The following is an 18,471-nucleotide window of genomic DNA, read 5'->3' on the forward strand; positions in this document are numbered from 1 at the left end:
TCTTAAGGTACTTTCCATCTTGAAACCAATCAAAATCATCTCTATTTTTGTAATATATCTTCCATTCTATGAAATGAGACCAAGAAACTGAGAATACAACCATAAAAACTATACGAAAATACACCTCAAAGACAGAAAAACAAATTGGATTGGTTTGCCTGTGTTTGCAAGTGACATCAACACTATATGCAACAAGTAGCAGCAGGTTCGTGAGGCGACCTGTGAAATTTAAAATTACGCTAGCTGAAATTAGTGCCGGATTAGTGATTGCCAGATCAGTGATGGCTGACCTGTTCTAAACAAATATGAACTCTTGATGTTTGTGTGAAAAGCTGTACAGTAGGGCCCTGCTTTACAGTGTTTTGCTTTACAGCGCTCCACTAATGCGGACATTTCAAATTATGATCAAAACTCGCTATACAGTTACCGCGCCTCATCCGGTTTGTTTACAGTCTCCATGAGCTCCACAAGCTCCGCATCTCTCCATTATGTTTGAAAACCTTCAAAAATTTCAAGTGTTTTAAAGTTATTTCATATTTTATATATATGTACTCTGATAATTATACTTATGTGTACCTGTATCTAAGTAAACTTACATAATGTGCTGGTGTACAGGTACACATTAAAATCACTAAGTGTCTTATGTCTCGACAACGCCATATTAATATTTTTTTTTTTTATTATCACACTGGCCGATTCCCACCAAGGCAGGGTGGCCCGAAAAAGAAAAACTTTCACCATCATTCACTCCATCACTGTCTTGCCAGAAGGGTGCTTTATACTATAGTTTTTAAACTGCAGCATTAACACCCCTCCTTCAGAGTGCAGGCACTGTACTTCCCATCTCCAGGACTCAAGTCCGGCCTGCCGGTTTCCCTGAACCCCTTCATAAATGTTACTTTGCTCACACTCCAACAGCACGTCAAGTATTAAAAACCATTTGTCTCCATTCACTTCTATCAAACACGATCATGCATGCCTGCTGGAAGTCCAAGCCCCTCGCACACAAAACCTCCTTTACCCCCTCCCTCCAACCTTTCCTAGGCCGACCCCTACCCCGCCTTCCTTCCACTACAGACTGATACACTCTTGAAGTCACTCTGTTTCGCTCCATTCTCTCTACATGTCCGAACCACCTCAACAACCCTTCCTCAGCCCTCTGGACAACAGTTTTGGTAATCCCACACCCCCTCCTAACTTCCAAACTACGAATTCTCTGCATTATATTCACACCACACATTGCCCTCAGACATGACATCTCCACTGCCTCCAGCCTTCTCTTTGCTGCAACATTCATCACCCATGCTTCACACCCATATAAGAGCGTTGGTAAAACTATACTCTCATACATTCCCCTCTTTGCCTCCAAGGACAAAGTTCTTTGTCTCCACAGACTCCTAAGTGCACCGCTCACCCTTTTCCCCTCATCAATTCTATGATTCATCTCATCTTTCATAGACCCATCCGCTGACACGTCCACTCCCAAATATCTGAATACATTCACCTCCTCCATACTCTCTTCCTCCAATCTGATATCCAATCTTTCATCATCTAATCTTTTTGTTATCCTCATAACCTTACTCTTTCCTGTATTCACTTTTAATTTTCTTCTTTTGCACACCCTACCAAATTCATCCACCAATCTCTGCAACTTCTCTTCAGAATCTCCCAAGAGCACAGTGTCATCAGCAAAGAGCAACTGTGACAACTCCCACTTTATGTGTGATTCTTTATCTTTTAACTCCACGCCTCTTGTCAAGACCCTCGCATTTACTTCTCTTACAACCCCATCTATAAATATATTAAACAACCACGGTGACATCACACATCCTTGTCTAAGGCCTACTTTTACTGGGAAATAATAATAATAATAATAATAATACTCGGAGGAAGATTAAGTGTCATATATTATGTTAATATAAACATTGTCATTAATCCATCTATGATATTTTTTCAAAATTATATAATAAACATGCTATGTAACGTTTTTTTTTTTTTTTGTCAACGAGTCGGTCGTCTCCCACCGAGGCAGGGTGACCCAAAAAAAAGAAAGAAAATCCCCAAAAAGAAAATACTTTCATCATCATTCAACACTCACCACACTCACACATTATCACTGCTTTTGCAGAGGTGCTCAGAATACAACAGCTTAGAAGTACAGTGGACCCCCGCATAACGATGGCATCACATAGCGATTTTTCCGCATACCGATTACTTTTATCGCAAAATTTTTGCCGCGCATACCGATTATAAACCCGCTCAACGATTTTCGTCCGAGACGCGTCCAATGTGCCCTCAGCCAGCCTCACATGTGCCGCCCGTCCCATTGTTTACCAGCCAGCCTCCGCGGTAACATCCAAGCATACACTCGGAATATTTCGTATTATTACAGTATTTTCGGTGCTGTTTCTGGAAAATAAGTGACCATGGGCCCCAAGAAAGCTTCTAGTGCCAACCCTACACCTCAAAGGGTAAGAATTACTATAGAAATGAAGAAAGAGATAATTGATAAGTATGAAAGTGGAGTGCGTATAGCCGACCTAGTCAAGCTGTACAAGAAACCCCAATCAACCATCGCTACTATTGTGGGCACCAGAAAGACAATCAAGGAAGCTGTTCTTGCCAAAGGTTCAACTGTGTTTTCGAAACAAAGATCGCAAGTGATGGAAGATGTTGAGAGACTCTTATTGGTGTGGATAAATGAAAAACAGCTAGCAGGAGATAGCATCTCTCAAGCGATCATATGTGAAAAGGCTAGGAAGTTGCATGAGGATTTAATTAAAAAAATGCCTGCAACTAGTGATGATGTGAGTGAATTTAAGGCCAGCAAAGGTTGGTTTGAGAGATTTAAGAAGCGTAGTGGCATCCATAGTGTGATAAGGCATGGTGAGGCTGCCAGTTCGGACCACAAAGCGGCTGAAAAATATGTGCAGGAATTCAAGGAGTACATAGAAACTGAAGGACTGAAACCTGAACAAGTGTTTAATTGTGATGAAACAGGCCTGTTCTGGAAGAAAATGCCAAGCAGGACCTACATTACTCAGGAGGAAAAGGCACTCCCAGGACATAAGCCTATGAAAGACAGGCTTACTTTGTTGATGTGTGCCAATGCTACTGGTGATTGCAAAGTGAAGCCTTTATTAGTGTATCACTCTGAAACTCCCAGAGCGTTCAGGCAAAAGAATGTCCTCAAGGATAATTTGTGTGTGCTGTGGAGGGCAAACAGTAAGGCATGGGTCACTAGGGAATTTTTCTATAACTGGTTACACCATGCATTTGCCCCCAATGTGAAAAATTACCTAACTGAAAAGAAATTAGAACTTAAGTGCCTCCTGGTGTTAGACAATGCCCCTGGTCATCCTACAGACGTGGCAGAGCGACTTTATGGGGACATGAGCTTCATTAAGGTGAAGTTTTTGCCTCCTAATACCACGCCTCTCCTGCAGCCCATGGACCAGCAGGTTATTTCCAACTTCAAGAAACTGTACACAAAAGCTCTGTTTGAAAGGTGCTTTGTAATGACCTCAGAAACTCAACTGACTCTAAGAGAGTTTTGGAGAGATCACTTTAATATCCTCAATTGTGTAAACCTTATAGGTAAGGCTTGGGAGGAAGTGACTAAGAGGACCTTGAACTCTGCTTGGAAGAAACTGTGGCCAGAATGTGTAGACAAAAGGGATTTTGAAGGGTTTGAGGCTAACCCTGAGAATCCTGTGCCAGTTGAGGAATCCATTGTGGCATTGGGAAAGTCCTTGGGGTTGGAGGTTAGTGGGGAGGATGTGGAAGAGTTGGTGGAGGAGGACAATGAAGAACTAACCACTGATGAGCTGATAGATCAACTTCAAGAGCAAGAGGCCAGACCTGGGGAAACTGGTTCAGAGGAGGGGAGAGAGAAATTGAAGAAGTTGCCTACTACAAAGATAAAGGAAATCTGTGCTAAGTGGCTTGAAGTGCAAACCTTCATGGATGAAAATCACCCTCACACAGCTATTGCAAGCCGTGCTGGTGATTATTACACTGACAATGTTGTGAAACACTTTAGGCAAGTCATAAAGGAACGAGAGGTACAGGCCACTATGGACAGATATCTTGTGCGAAAGAAGTCCAGTGACTCTGAAGCTGGCCCTAGTGGCATTAAAAAAAGAAGGGAAGTAACCCCAGAAAAGGACTTACTACCTCAAGTCCTAATGGAAGGGGATTCCCCTTCTAAACAGTAAGAAGATAATGCTCTCCCCTCCTCCCATCCCATCAATCATCACCAGATCTTCAATAAAAGTAAGTGTCATGTAATTGTGCATGCCTTTTTCAGTTTGTGTGTATTAAAATTAACATTTCATGTGGTAAAAAAAAATTTTTTTCATACTTTTGGGCGTCTTGCACGGATTAATTTTATTTCCATTATTTCTTATGGGGAAAATTCATTCGCATAACGATTATTTCGCATAACAATTATCCCTCTTGCACGGATTAAAATCGTTAACCGGGGGTCCACTGTATATACGTATAAAGATACACAACATATCCCTCCAAACTTCCAATATCCCAAACCACTCCTTTAAAGTGCAGGCATTGTACTTCCCATTTCCAGGACTCAAGTCCGACTATATGAAAATAACCAGTTTCCCTGAATCCCTTCACTAAATATTACCCTGCTCACACTCCAACAGATCGTCAGGTCCCAAGTATCATTCGTCTCCATTCACTCCTATCTAACAAGCTCATGCACGCTTGCTGGAAGTCCAAGCCCCTCGCCCACAAAACCTCCTTTACCTCCTCTTTCCAACCCTTTCGAGGACGACCCCTACCCCTCTTTCCTTCCCCTATAGATTTATATGCTTTCCATGTCATTCTACTTTGATCCATTCTCTCTAAATGACCAAACCACCTCAACAACCCCTCTTCTGCCCTCTGACTAGTGCTTTTATTAACTCCACACCTTCTCCTAATTTCCACACTCCGAATTTTCTGCATAATATTTACACCACACATTGCCCTTAGACAGGACATCTCCACTGCCTCCAACCGTCTCCTCGCTGCTGCATTTACCACCCAAGCTTCACATCCATATAAGAGTGTTGGTACTACTATACTTTCATACATTCCCTTCTTTGCCTCCATAGATAACGTTTTTTGACTCCACATATACCTCAACGCACCACTCACCTTTTTTCCCTCATCAATTCTATGATTAACCTCATCCTTCATAAATCCATCCGCCGACACGTCAACTCCCAAGTATCTGAAAACATTCACCTCTTCCATACTCCTCCTCTCCAATTTGATATCCAATTTTTCTTTATCTAAATCATTTGATACCCTCATCACCTTTCTCTTTTCTGTGTTCACTTTCAACTTTCTACCTTTACACACATTCTCAAACTCATCCACTAACCTTTGCAATTTTTCTTTAGAATCTCCCATAAGCACAGTATCATCAGCAAAAAGTAACTGTGTCAATTCCCATTTTGAATTTGATTCCCCATAATTTAATCCCACCCCTCTCCCGAACACCCTAGCATTTACTTCTTTTACAACCCCATCTATAAATATATTAAACAACCATGGTGACATTACACATCCCTGTCTAAGACCTACTTTTACCGGAAAGTATTCTCCCTCTCTTCTACATACCCTAACCTGAGCCTCACTATCCTCATAAAAGCTCTTTACAGCATTTAGTAACTTACCACCTATTCCATATATTTGCAACATCTGCCACATTGCTCCTCTATCCACTCTATCATATGCCTTTTCTAAATCCATAAATGCAGTAAAAGCTTCCCTACCTTTATCTAAATACTGTTCACATATATGCTTCAATGTAAACACTTGATCTACACATCACCTACCCACTCTGAAGCCTCCTTGCTCATCCGCAATTCTACATTCTGTCTTACCTCTAATTCTTTCAATTATAACCCTACCGTATACTTTTCCTGGTATACTCAGTAAACTTATTCCTCTATAATTTTTACAATCTCTTTTGTCCCCTTTCCCTTTATATAAAGGGACTATACATGCTCTCTGCCAATCCCTAGGTACCTTCCCCTCTTTCATACATTTATTAAACAAAAGTACCAACCACTCCAACACTATATCCTCCCCTGCTTTTAACATTTCTGTCATGATCCCATCAGTTCCAGCTGCTTTACCCCCTTTCATTCTACGTAATGCCTCACGTACCTCCACCACACTTACATTCTGCTCTTCTTCACTCCTAAAAGATGGTATACCTCCCTGGCCAGTGCATGAAATTACCGCCTCCCTTTCTTCCTCAACATTTAAAGGTTCCTCAAAATATTCTTGCCATCTACCTAATACCTCCCTCTCCCCATCTACTAACTCCCCTACTCTGTTTTTAACTGACAAATCCATACTTTCCCTAGGTTTTCTTAACTTGTTTAACTCACTCTAAAATTTTTTCTTATTTTCATTAAAATTTCTTGACAGTGCCTCTCCCACTCTTTCATCTGCTCTCCTTTTACACTCTCTCACCACTCTCTTCACCTTTCTTTTACTCTCCATATACTCTGCTCTTCTTATAACACTTCTGCTTTGTAAAAACCTCTCGTAAGCTACCTTTTTCTCTTTTATCACACCCTTTACTTCATCATTCTACCAATCACTCCTCTTTCCTCCTGCCCCCACCCTCCTATGACCACAAACTTCTGCCCCACATTCTGATACTGCATTTTTAAAACTATTCCAACCTTCTTCAACCCCCCCACTACTCATCTTTGCACTAGCCCACCTTTCTGCCAATAGTCGCTTATATCTCGCCCGAACTTTCTCCTCTCTTAGTTTATACACTTTCACCTCCCTCTTACTTGTTGTTGCCACCTTCCTCTTTTCCCATCTACCTCTTACTCTAACTGTAGCTACAACTAAATAATCATCCGATATATCAGTTGCCCCTCTATAAACATGTACATCCTGGAGCCTACCCATCAACCTTTTATCCACCAATACATAATCTAACAAACAACTTTCATTACGTGCTACATCATACCTTGTATATTTATTTATCCTCTTTTTCATAAAATATGTATTACTTATTACCAAATTTCTTTCTACACATAGCTCAATTAAAGGCTCTCCATTTACATTTACCCCTGGCACCCCAAATTTACCTACTTTTCCCTCCATAACATTTTTACCCACTTTAGCATTGAAATCCCCAACCACCATTACTCTCACACTTGATTGAAAACTCCCCACGCATTCACTCAACATTTCCCAGAATCTCTCTCTCTCCTCTACACTTCTCTCTTCTCCAGGTGCATACACGCTTACTATAACCCACTTTTCACATCCAGTCTTTATTTTACTCCACATAATCCTTGAATTTATACATTTGTAGTCCCTCTTTTCCTGCCATAACTTATCCTTCAACATTATTGCTACTCCTTCTTTAGCTCTAACTCTATTTGAAACCCCTGTATGTAACGTATAAACATGATAAATATACCCCACAGTAGAATAAATAAACATAAATACAGTGGTACCCCGATTTTCGTACAGCTCCCAACTCGAACAATTATGTAAATGTATTATTATAAGTGCTTTTGTAAGTGTATTTTGGGGGTCTGAAACAGACTAATCTAATTTACATTATTCCTTATGGGAACAAATTTGTTCAGTAATGGCACTTGAACAGCCTTCTGGAATGAATTATGGCCAAAACTTGGGGTACCACTATAGTTCAACACCAAAGAAAATGTGTACACTGCTGTACTTCAAACTAATGCACTATGGTATCAGAGGCCACTCCCTCAACTACCTAAAATCATACCTTAGTAACAGAACTCAATATGTGTATGCAAATGATGCAAACTCTTCCACCCAACCAATCACAGTAGGAGTCCCACAAGGAAGTGTCCTTGGACCACTCCTCTTTCTCATCTACATCAATGATCTACCGAATGCATCACAGCTACTCAAACCCATATTATTTGCAGATGACACTACATATGTCTTTTCCCACCCAAACACAGTCATACTAGCAAACACAGTCACTGCTGAATTGCAGAAAATATCTGCCTGGATGATGACTAATAAGCTTACCCTGAATACTGATAAAACCTATTTCATTCAGTTTGGAAACAAAGCTGCAAATGATCCAATTAACATAACGCTAAACGGATCATCAGTCACAAGACTCACAGAGGTAAAATTCCTAGGTATCCACCTTGACAGTAGCCTTAAGTTCCAGACACACATACAACAAATCACCAAGAAAATCTCCAATACTGTAGGCATACTATCAAAGATAAGGTACTATGTTCCACAATCAGCTCTCCTGGCACTACCATTCACTCATATACCCTTATCTTACATATGGAATTTGTGCATGGGGATCAACAACATGCAATCACCTAAAACTCCTAATAACCCAGCAAAAGGCAGCAGTAAGAATGATAACAAATTTCCCACTCCCGCCAGCATACTCCACCAATTTTCAAAAGTCTGAATCTGCTCACCATTTAGAACATCCATACTTATTCATGTGCCTACTACATACACAGAACAATACACGCAAATATAAACCCTCCACTCAAACTTCTTCTCACCAACCTAAACAGGACACATGACCACAACACAAGATACAAATTTCTTTTTGATATACCTCGTGTCCATATCATACTGTGTAAAAACTCTTTGCACATAAAGGGCCCCAAAATATGGAATTCATTACCAGAAGATATTAAAGTAACCCGGTCTGAAAATCAATTTAAGACTCTTCTCAAAAGCCACTTAATCACCCTAGACTAAATGCTAAATACTCTACACACATACTCACTTATGTACTCCCACATCATAACTTCAACAGTCACTTTGAACCTTTTATCCATTGTTGACAGGAATATAATTCAATCATTGTTTTCACAAAAAGCATTTTTGAATATATGAATACATCTTTTGTTTTATACAAATTAGATTCACTTATAATTAATGATCTACTGTACAATTATGAAATAATTACTATCCTATTGTACAACTCTGATAAAATCCTTAGTGTTAAGTAGTCTGTAAGCCAATAATGTTAAGTTGGCCCATAATGCCTAGGCATAATAGAGGCTCTCTTTGCATTGCAACCCATTATTGTAAATACAAAATCTCAGTGTACTGTTTGCAAAGACAAAATAAATAAATAAATAATATTACTGGGGGTAACTGTAGAAAATTATTCCTTTCATATACCTTCACTCAGAGTGTCATTTCTTCTTAAAATGGTATTACATGAGAATGGGAGTGTTGCTCTTTATTAATTCCATTGTACCAACGTGGAGACAACTTGTACACAATGTAAAGTTTTTTTTTTTTTTTCAACAAACCGGCCATATCCCACCAAGGCAGGGTGGCCCAAAAAGAAAAACGAAAGTTTCTCTTTTTAAATTTATATGGGAGAAGGGGTTACTAGCCCCATGCTCCCGGTAAAGTGTTTGTTTAGTATAATAAAGATGTGTATGAACCAGGTGTTCATCTGTTTACATAACTCCACGTCTCACCACCCCTCCCCCACCACTGACGGGGTGGGGTGGGAGTGGCCTGGCTGGCTACCATACCAACCACACCTGATTTCTTACAATAAATACTACTCATCTTACCCTACATTAAGACTACAAATATTTTAAGGTAAGTAAGGAGAGTTATTAAATGAAGAGTTAGAGGTATCGGGAAGATGGAGGGAATATTTTGAGGAATTGTTAAATGTTGATGAAGATAGGGAGGGTGTGATTTCATGTATAGGGCAAGGAGGAATAATATCTTGTAGGAGTGAGGAAGAGCCAGTTGTGAGTGTGGGGGAGGTTCGTGAGGCAGTGGGTAGAATGAAAGGGGGGAGGGTGGCAGCTGGGATTGATGGGATAAAGATAGAAATGTTAAAAGCAGGAGGGGATATAATTTTGGAGTGGTTGGTGCTATTATTTAATAAATGTATGGAAGAGGGTAAGGTACCTAGAGATTGGCAGAGAGCATGCATAGTTCCTTTGTATAAAGGCAAAGGGGATAAAAGAGAGTGCAAAAATTATAGGGGAATAAGTCTGTTGAGTATACCTGGTAAAGTGTATGGTAGAGTTATTATTGAAAGAATTAAGAGTAGAACAGAGAGTTGGATAGCAGATGAACAAGGAGGCTTTAGGAAAGGTAAGGGGTGTGTAGACCAAGTGTTTACAGTGAAACATATAGGTGAACAGTATTTAGATAAGGGTAAGAGGTTTTTGTGGCATTTATGGATTTAGAAAAGGCATACGACAGGGTGAATAGGGGGCAATGTGGCAGATGTTGCAGGTGTATGGTAAAGGAGGTAGGTTACTGAAAGCAGTGAAGAGTTTTTACGAGGATAGTGAGGCTCAGGTTAGAGTATGTAGGAGAGAGGGAGATTATTTCTCAGTAAAAGTAGGCCTTAGACAAGGATGTATGTCACTGTGGTTGTTCAATATATTTATAGATGGGGGTTGTAAGAGAAGTGAATGCTAGGGTCTTGGCAAGAGGTGTGGAGTTAAAAGATAAAGAATCAAACACAAAGTGGGAGTTGTCACAGTTGCTCTTTGCTGATGACACAGTGCTTTTGGGAGATTCTGAAGAGAAGTTACAGAGGTTGGTGGATGAATTTGGTAGGGTATGTAAAAGAAGAAAATTAAAAGTGAATATAGGAAAGAGTAAGGTTATGAGGGTAACAAAAAGATTAGGTGACGAAAGACTGGATATCAGATTGGAGGGAGAGAGTATGGAGGAGGTGAATGTATTCAGATATTTAGGAGTGGACGTGTCAGCAGATGGGTCTATGAAGGATGAGGTGAATCACAGAATTGATGAGGGAAAAAGGGTGAGTGGTGCACTTAGGAGTCTGTGGAGATGAAGAACTTTGTCTGTGGAAGCAAAAAGTGGAATGTATGAGAGTATAGTTGTACCAACACACTTGTATGGGTGTGAAGCATGGGTGATGAATGTTGCGACGAGGAGAAGGCTGGAGGCAGTGGAGATGTCATGTCTGAGGGCAATGTGTGGTGTGAATATAATGCAGAAAATTCGTAGTTCAGAAATTAGGAGGTGTGGGATTACCAAAACTATTATCCAGAGGGCTGAGGAGGGGTTGTTGAGGTGGTTCGGACATGTAGAGAGAACAGAACATAACAGAATGACTTCGAGAGTGTATAAATCTGTACTGGAGAGAAGGTGGGGTAGGGGTCGGCCTAGGAAGGGTTGGAGGGAGGGGGTAAAGGAGGTTTTGTGTGTGAGAGGCTTGGGCTTCCAGGAAGTGTGCATGAGCATATTTGATAGGAGTGAGTGGAGACAAGTGGTTTTTAATACTTGACGTGTTGTTGGAGTGTGAGCAAAGTAACATTTATGAAGGGATTCAGGGAAACTGGCAGCCCGGACTTGAGTCCTGGAGATGGGAAGTATAGTGTCTACACTCTGAAGGAGGGGTGTTAATGTTGCAGTTTTATAACTGTAGTGTAAAGCACCCCTCAGGCAAGACAGTGATGGAGTGAATGATGATGAAAGTTTTTTCTCTTTTGGGCCACCCTGCCTTGGTGGGAATCGGCTGATGTGTTAATAAAAATAAAAAAAAAAGTAACGAGTGAATGAGTGAACTGTATATGCATTTTATTGTTCCGGGATGCTTTAAATGTCATAGTATGTTACTTGTGGTTGGGGTGGGGTGGGGGTTGCCTGGTCTGTCTACCATACCCACCACACCTGATTTCTTAAAATGAATACAGTGGACCCCCGGTTAACGATATTTTTTCACTCCAGAAGTATGTTCAGGTGCCAGTACTGACCGAATTTGTTCCCATAAGGAATATTGTGAAGTAGATTAGTCCATTTCAGACCCCCAAACATACACGTACAAACGCACTTACATAAATACAGTGGACCCCCGGTTAACGATATTTTTTCACTCCAGAAGTATGTTCAGGTGCCAGTACTGACCGAATTTGTTCCCATAAGGAATATTGTGAAGTAGATTAGTCCATTTCAGACCCCCAAACATACACGTACAAACGCACTTACATAAATACACTTACATAATTGGTCGCATTCGGAGGTGATCGTTATGCGGGGGTCCACTGTACACTTACATAATTGGTCGCATTCGGAGGTGATCGTTATGCGGGGGTCCACTGTACACTTACATAATTGGTCGCATTCGGAGGTGATCGTTATGCGGGGGTCCACTGTACTACTCATCTCACCCTACATTAAGACTACAAATATTTTAAGGTAAGTAATGAGTGTACTATTCGTATGTGTATTTTACTTTTTTATTGTTTTTTAATGCCTATTTCTATTGGTAACTTAATATATGTTAGTGTAAACTTGTTAACTAGCATTTATATGTATTTATAAGTGGAAAAAAAGAGTGTTCCACTTTACAGTGCTTTCCACTTTTACGGCAGTAGCCTGGAACTTAACCTGCCGTATAAGTGGGGCCCTACTGTATATGAATAATCAATGGATTTGATAAGCAGACTTTTTAGAATTTGTTGTTAGTAAACTGCTATCCCAGATAAAACAGGAGGACTTACAAATGATCATCAGCATTTGCCAAAAATACACTAAATGACTTCTGGCTGTTGTCAGCAAAGCTGACAGAGCACAAGGTTTCATAGCTGGAAATTTCTAACACAAAACACTAGAAACAGTGTTGACACAGTGCATTTGTCATAACTTGAATATGCTATCTGGTTTTCCTCTTAGCATGTTTAAAACAAATAATCTAGAAAAGGTGCAGTGAAAGGCAAAGGTATCAAAGTTCAAATCTTCATTATGAAACAAACCCTGTGAAGAAACTTTAAAACATTCCACCTGTTCTCTCTCAGGAACTGAAGACTGCAAGGGAATCTAATTTAATCCTCTAAAATACCTGTGATATACCTGTAATTGTTTTGAGAGTTTTCCTACTCCCACATCCTAGCCTGGGGCCAGACTTTTTTCTTGTTTGCCTGGTCAATGAGGCTGTTACTGTTCAGGGTCTGCTGGCCTACATATCCATCACAACCTTAGAGGTAGCAATCTAGTTTTCTCTTGAAGGCTTCTACACTTGTTCTAGCAGTATTTCTGATAGCTGCTGGTAGCAGGTAGAATACATAGTGGCCCAAGGAGGTTAAAACTGTTCCCTTATTGTTTCCATGGTGCCCTTGCTTTTCTATGAATATATTTTAAACTTCTTCCACATCTCTCACTTTGGTACATTATGGTAGTGTGTAGTTTAGTAACTAGCCCCTCAAGTATCTTCTGTGTATAAATTATCCTGAATCTCTCGCCTCCACTTAACCCTTTCAGGGTCCGTCCCGTAGATCTACGGCTTTATGTTCAGGGTCCAAACCGTAGATCTATGCCATGAGCTCAGCTCACTCTGATAAACTGTGAGTGGTACATTTGGGCCTAGATATGAGAGAATACATCTGTGTATAATGAGAGAAAAAAAATGAAATCATGATTTTTCGATTAAAACAGCAACTTTGCAGTGTTTTTTCGTATGTTTTTTATAGTTGTATTTGCGATTTCTTGGTCTCATTTGATAGAATGGAAGACATATTACAGAAATAGAGATGATTTTGATTGGTTTTAGCACTGGAAATGGCTTGAAACTGAGCTCAAAGTAGCAGAAATGTTAAATTTTTGCCGATATTCAAGAGTAAACAAACGACCTCACACGTCTAATACACATCAGCTGGTGGGTCTAATATACATTCACAAATATGGTGATGATATTTATACAATTATTACAGTATTGCATAACAGTAAATCTTCTATTTTTTGGTGTGAATAAAAATTCATTATGTGAATAAAAAATCAAAATGGAATTTATTTGTAAAGCCTCAAAACATAACTAATGAACAGAGGAAATGTTAGTTTAGTGCCAGGAATGCATACATTGTTCATTCTGGACCCTATTTTGAAATTGGAATATTTTGAACTTTGTGTTAAATTGGCCAAATTAACAATTTCCGATCACTTTATTTTGTAGTTGAAACAGTTGACTTGCTGATTTCTTGTGCTCAATCGATAGAATAGAAGTAATACTAGTGAAATAGCTAAGAATTTGGTTGACTGGAATAATGTAATTGGCCTAAAATGGGAGTCAAAGTTGGCAAAATTGCCGATTCGTAAATATCGCTGACACATCAAAATTCGCGAGAGCATAATTTCGTCAATTTTCCACCAAATTTCGTACTTTTTGTTTTATTACCTTCACAAAAAGATTCTCTACGATTTCATAAGAAAAAATAACAAATTTTTTTTTTGAAAATTCTTGGACACTGGTGCGTGACTCCAGATTTGGGCCTTGGACCCTGAAAGGGTTAAGAGAAGGCATTCCTAATTATTTAGGAATGCCTCCTATTGGCTTTATGCTAAACAAATTTGAAATCCTTAAACATGAATAAGTATTTGGTGTATGAAGTGATTCAACAGGACAAAATACTGGCATGAAGCTTTATTGCTACTTTTGTGAAGTGGGACTGTATGAGGGGGTTTTTAGAGCTTGTGTAAGGATCATTGTCTAGACCAGTGGTATTCATTGTGCGGCTCGCGATGACTCAATTCACGGCTCATGTCTCATTTACTATATTGCACTAGCAGCTCAGTACTACTTAATTTAGTTGAGTTACGCTAACTTGCAGTAGCTGCGGCTCTCTCAATCAATGTGTTTAACCGAAGTGGCTCTCTTGCAAAAATTAGTGAATAACACTGGTCTAGACACTTGTCTCTAGTGCTTGGAATCTGTCTTGGAGCAGAGTGCTCTGAATGTTGTTTTGGCAAATATGTGAGACATTAATGATGTATATTGGTATAGAAATCTTAGATCGTCTTACCAAATCTGTCCATATTGCACAAATTTGTTATCCATTCTGGCCCATGGCCAGGCTCCGAGAGTAGTTAAACTCTCAAAACTCTTCAAAGGTATTATAAAATTTAGTGAGTTGATTGAAATTTTATAATGCATTTATATTTAATCAGACTTTTTAGTACATTTTAAGGCATTAAATTTATTTAACAGTTAATTGTTTGATATTTTTCAACTAACATTCAGTATTCGTATGTCTTTACAGAGTGGACGAGCTTCAGATACAAGATATAGAATTTTTATATGGTTGTTCTAACCCCACAATAATTGTTATATACCAGGATACTCATGGAAGACACATAAAAACTCATGAGGTCTCATTAAAAGAAAAAGAATTCTCGAAGGTTAGTGCAATAGTTTAATGAAATATTATTTTAATGCTTAAATTAGTAATTTTTAAAAACTAATTCTTTACTTTTACATATTGAAGTTAAGTTGGGTTATCAGAACAATGTTCGTAGTACAGGGATGTGTCAGTTGATATGATGGCTGAGACATGTAAATTAATTGGAAGTTAAGAGATGGTATGAAGAGATGGGCCCCTTACCCCAAATAAATTTGATTTGGTAATTTAATTACAATTTGGTAATTACATTAGCCTTTACTTCTGGTGCAATTCCATCAATAAACATGTAAAGTAACCTTGGAAACATTACACATACCATACATTGATAAGCATTGCCTTTGTTAAAGCCATACCTAGCTAAACAAATCAAAATAAACCTGAGAAGTGTGCATCTAGACTGATGCTTTAGCTGAGATGACTGAACTATGAGGAAACACTGACCGAGCTAATCTGTCACCATAGGAATGCAGAACTAAAACGGAATATCGTCAAAATATATAAAACATATTCATTCATAGACAAGGTACACAAGGGCAGTTTCTTGACCAGTGAAGGCTCCATAACAAAGGAACAGTAAAGAAAATGTTACCCTAGATAGGAAATGCCTCTTTAATGTAAGTGCAGTAAATAAATGGAAAGAGCTAGATAGTGAATCTATACATGGTTAAAGGAAATAAAATACAATTTAATTCATTCCGGTCTGTCATAAATTTAAGATGTAGGAATCTTGTTTTCCCGATAACCTTTTTATTGACATATGGCTATTCCCTGTTTTTGACTGGCAACAGATTCTAGCATTTTATCTATTAATGTTTTTTTTTTATTTTATTTTTTATTAACATATTGGCCGTTTCCCACCTAGGTAGGGTGGCCCGAAAAAGAAAAACTTTCATCATCATTCACTCCATCACTGTCTTGCCAGAGGCATGCTTACACTACAGTTATAAAACTGCAACACTAACACCCCTCCTTCAGAGTGCTGGCTCTGTACTTCCCATCTCCAGGAATCAAGTCCGGCCTGCCGGTTTCCCTGAATCCCTTCATAAACGTTACCTTGCTTACACTCCAACAGCACGTCAAGTCCTAAAAACCATTTGTCTCCATTTGCTCCTATCTAACACACTCACGCACGCTTGCTGGAAGTCCAAGCCCCTTGCACACAAAACCTCCTTTACCCCCTCCCTCCAACCTTTCCTAGACTGACTCCTACCCCACCTTCCCTCCACTATAGGTTTATACACTCGAAGTCATTCTATTTTGTTCCACCCTCTCTGCATGTCCAAACGATCTCAATAACCCCTCCCCAGCCCTCTGGATAATAGTTTTGGTAATCCTGCACCTCCTCCTAATCTCCAAACTACGGATTCTCTGCATTATATTCACGCCACGCATTGCCGTCAGACATGACATCTCCACTACCTCCAGCCATCTCCTTGTTGTAACATTCACCACCTATGCCTCACACTCATACAAGAGCATTGGTATAACTATACTCTCATACAGTCCCCTCTTTGCTTTCATGGACAAAGTTCTTTGTCTCCACAGACTCCTCAGTGCACCGCTCACCTGTTTTTTTCCTCATCGATTCGATGATTCACCTGATCTTTCATAGACCCATCTGCTGACAGATCCACTCCCAAATATTTGAATTCATTCACCTCCTCCATACTCCCTCCAATCTGATATCCAATCTCCCGCTACCTAAATTTTTGGTTAGCCTCATCACCTTACTCTTTCCTACATTCACTTTTAATTTCCTTCTTTTACTTACCCTACCAAACTCATCAACCAACCTCTGCAACTTCTCTTCAGAATCTCCCAAAAGCACAGTGTCATCAGCAAAGAGCAACTGTGACAAGTCCCCCACTTTGTTAGGTTCTTTATCTTTTAACCCCACACCTCTTGCCAACACCCGTGCATTCACTCTCTTACAACTTCATCTATAAATATATTGAATAACCATGGTGACATCACACATCCCTGTCTAAGGCCTACTTTTACTGGGAAATAATCTCCCTCTTGCCTGCATACTCTAACCTAAGCCTCACTACTTTCAGTAACCTACCTCCTATTCCATACGTATGCAACATCTGCCACATTGCCCCCCAATCCACCCTATCATATGCCTTTTCCCAATCCATAAATACCATAAAAACCTCTTTACCCTTATCTAAATACTGTTCACCTATATGTTTCACTGTGGCAATGAAAGTCAACTTGATTATATCAAGCATACTTTGCTATTGCATTTTTAATCCTGCTCATAAGTTAGTGTGAGCCTAGGAGTTCTTTTCTGAATATAAAATTGAGTAATGCTTTTACACAGATGCCGTGGAAGCAAGACAACGTGGAGACTGAAGCATCGACAATAATTGCAGTCCCTGAGCCGTATGGTGGAGCCATCATTATTGGGCAGGAAACAATCACATATCTGACAGGCACCTCACATGTTACTGTTGCTCCAGCACTTATCAAGGTATATTTACTGTAGATGTATGTAGTACGTTGGTAGACAACAACCACTCAGGGAGGTACTACCATCCTACCATGTGAGTGTAAAACAGAAGCTTGTAGTATTTGTTTTACATGTTGGTAGGATTGCTTGTGGCTTTTTTTTTTCTGTCTCATACACATACAAGGTTTCAGGTACGTCTTGCTACTTCTACTTACACTTAGGTCACACTACACATACATGTACAAGCATATATATACACACCCCTCTGGGTTTTCTTCTATTTTCTTTCTAGTTCTTGTTCTTGTTTATTTCCTCTTACCTCCATGGGGAAGTGGAACAGAATTCTTCCTCCATAAGCCATGCGTGTTGTAAGAGGCGACTAAAATGCCAGGAGCAAGGGTCTAGTAACCCCTTCTGTATACAGCAGGGCCCCGCTTTACGGTGTTTCACTTTACGGCGTTCCGCTAATACGGTCATTTCAAATTATGACCAAAACTCGCTATACGGCTCCCCCCACCTGACTTTCTAATATAGTCACCGCGCCCCACCCTGTTTGTTTACATTCTTCGTGAGCTCAGTAAGCACTAAGTCTCTCCATTTTGTCTGGAAACTCCAAAATTTCAAATACTTATGTATACCCGTACTTAAATAAACTTACATACTGTGCTGGCATGCAGGTACACATTAAAATCAGTAAGAGTGTCTTATGTCTCCAGACGTCATATTAGTAATGATAATAATAATCATCGAGTCTCATTTAAATGTCGTATATTACGTTAAATACACATTTTCATTAATCCCTATGATATTTTT

At 39.5% G+C, this 18,471-nt stretch overlaps 1 protein-coding gene across 1 annotated transcript in view; it reads left to right on the forward strand.

Annotated features, from left to right (window-relative positions):
• Positions 1-18,471, forward strand: part of pic (DNA damage-binding protein pic) — a 224,519-nt gene that overhangs the window by 7,326 nt on the left and 198,722 nt on the right. Inside the window, exons 5-6 of the mRNA XM_070092474.1 lie at positions 15,063-15,201; positions 17,530-17,679. Coding sequence (XP_069948575.1) covers positions 15,063-15,201; positions 17,530-17,679 — 289 coding nt within the window. The remainder of the gene's footprint in view (positions 1-15,062; positions 15,202-17,529; positions 17,680-18,471) is intronic.

The sequence above is a fragment of the Cherax quadricarinatus genome, chromosome 39 (assembly GCF_038502225.1).
Source record: "Cherax quadricarinatus isolate ZL_2023a chromosome 39, ASM3850222v1, whole genome shotgun sequence".
Lineage (NCBI taxonomy): Eukaryota > Metazoa > Arthropoda > Malacostraca > Decapoda > Parastacidae > Cherax > Cherax quadricarinatus.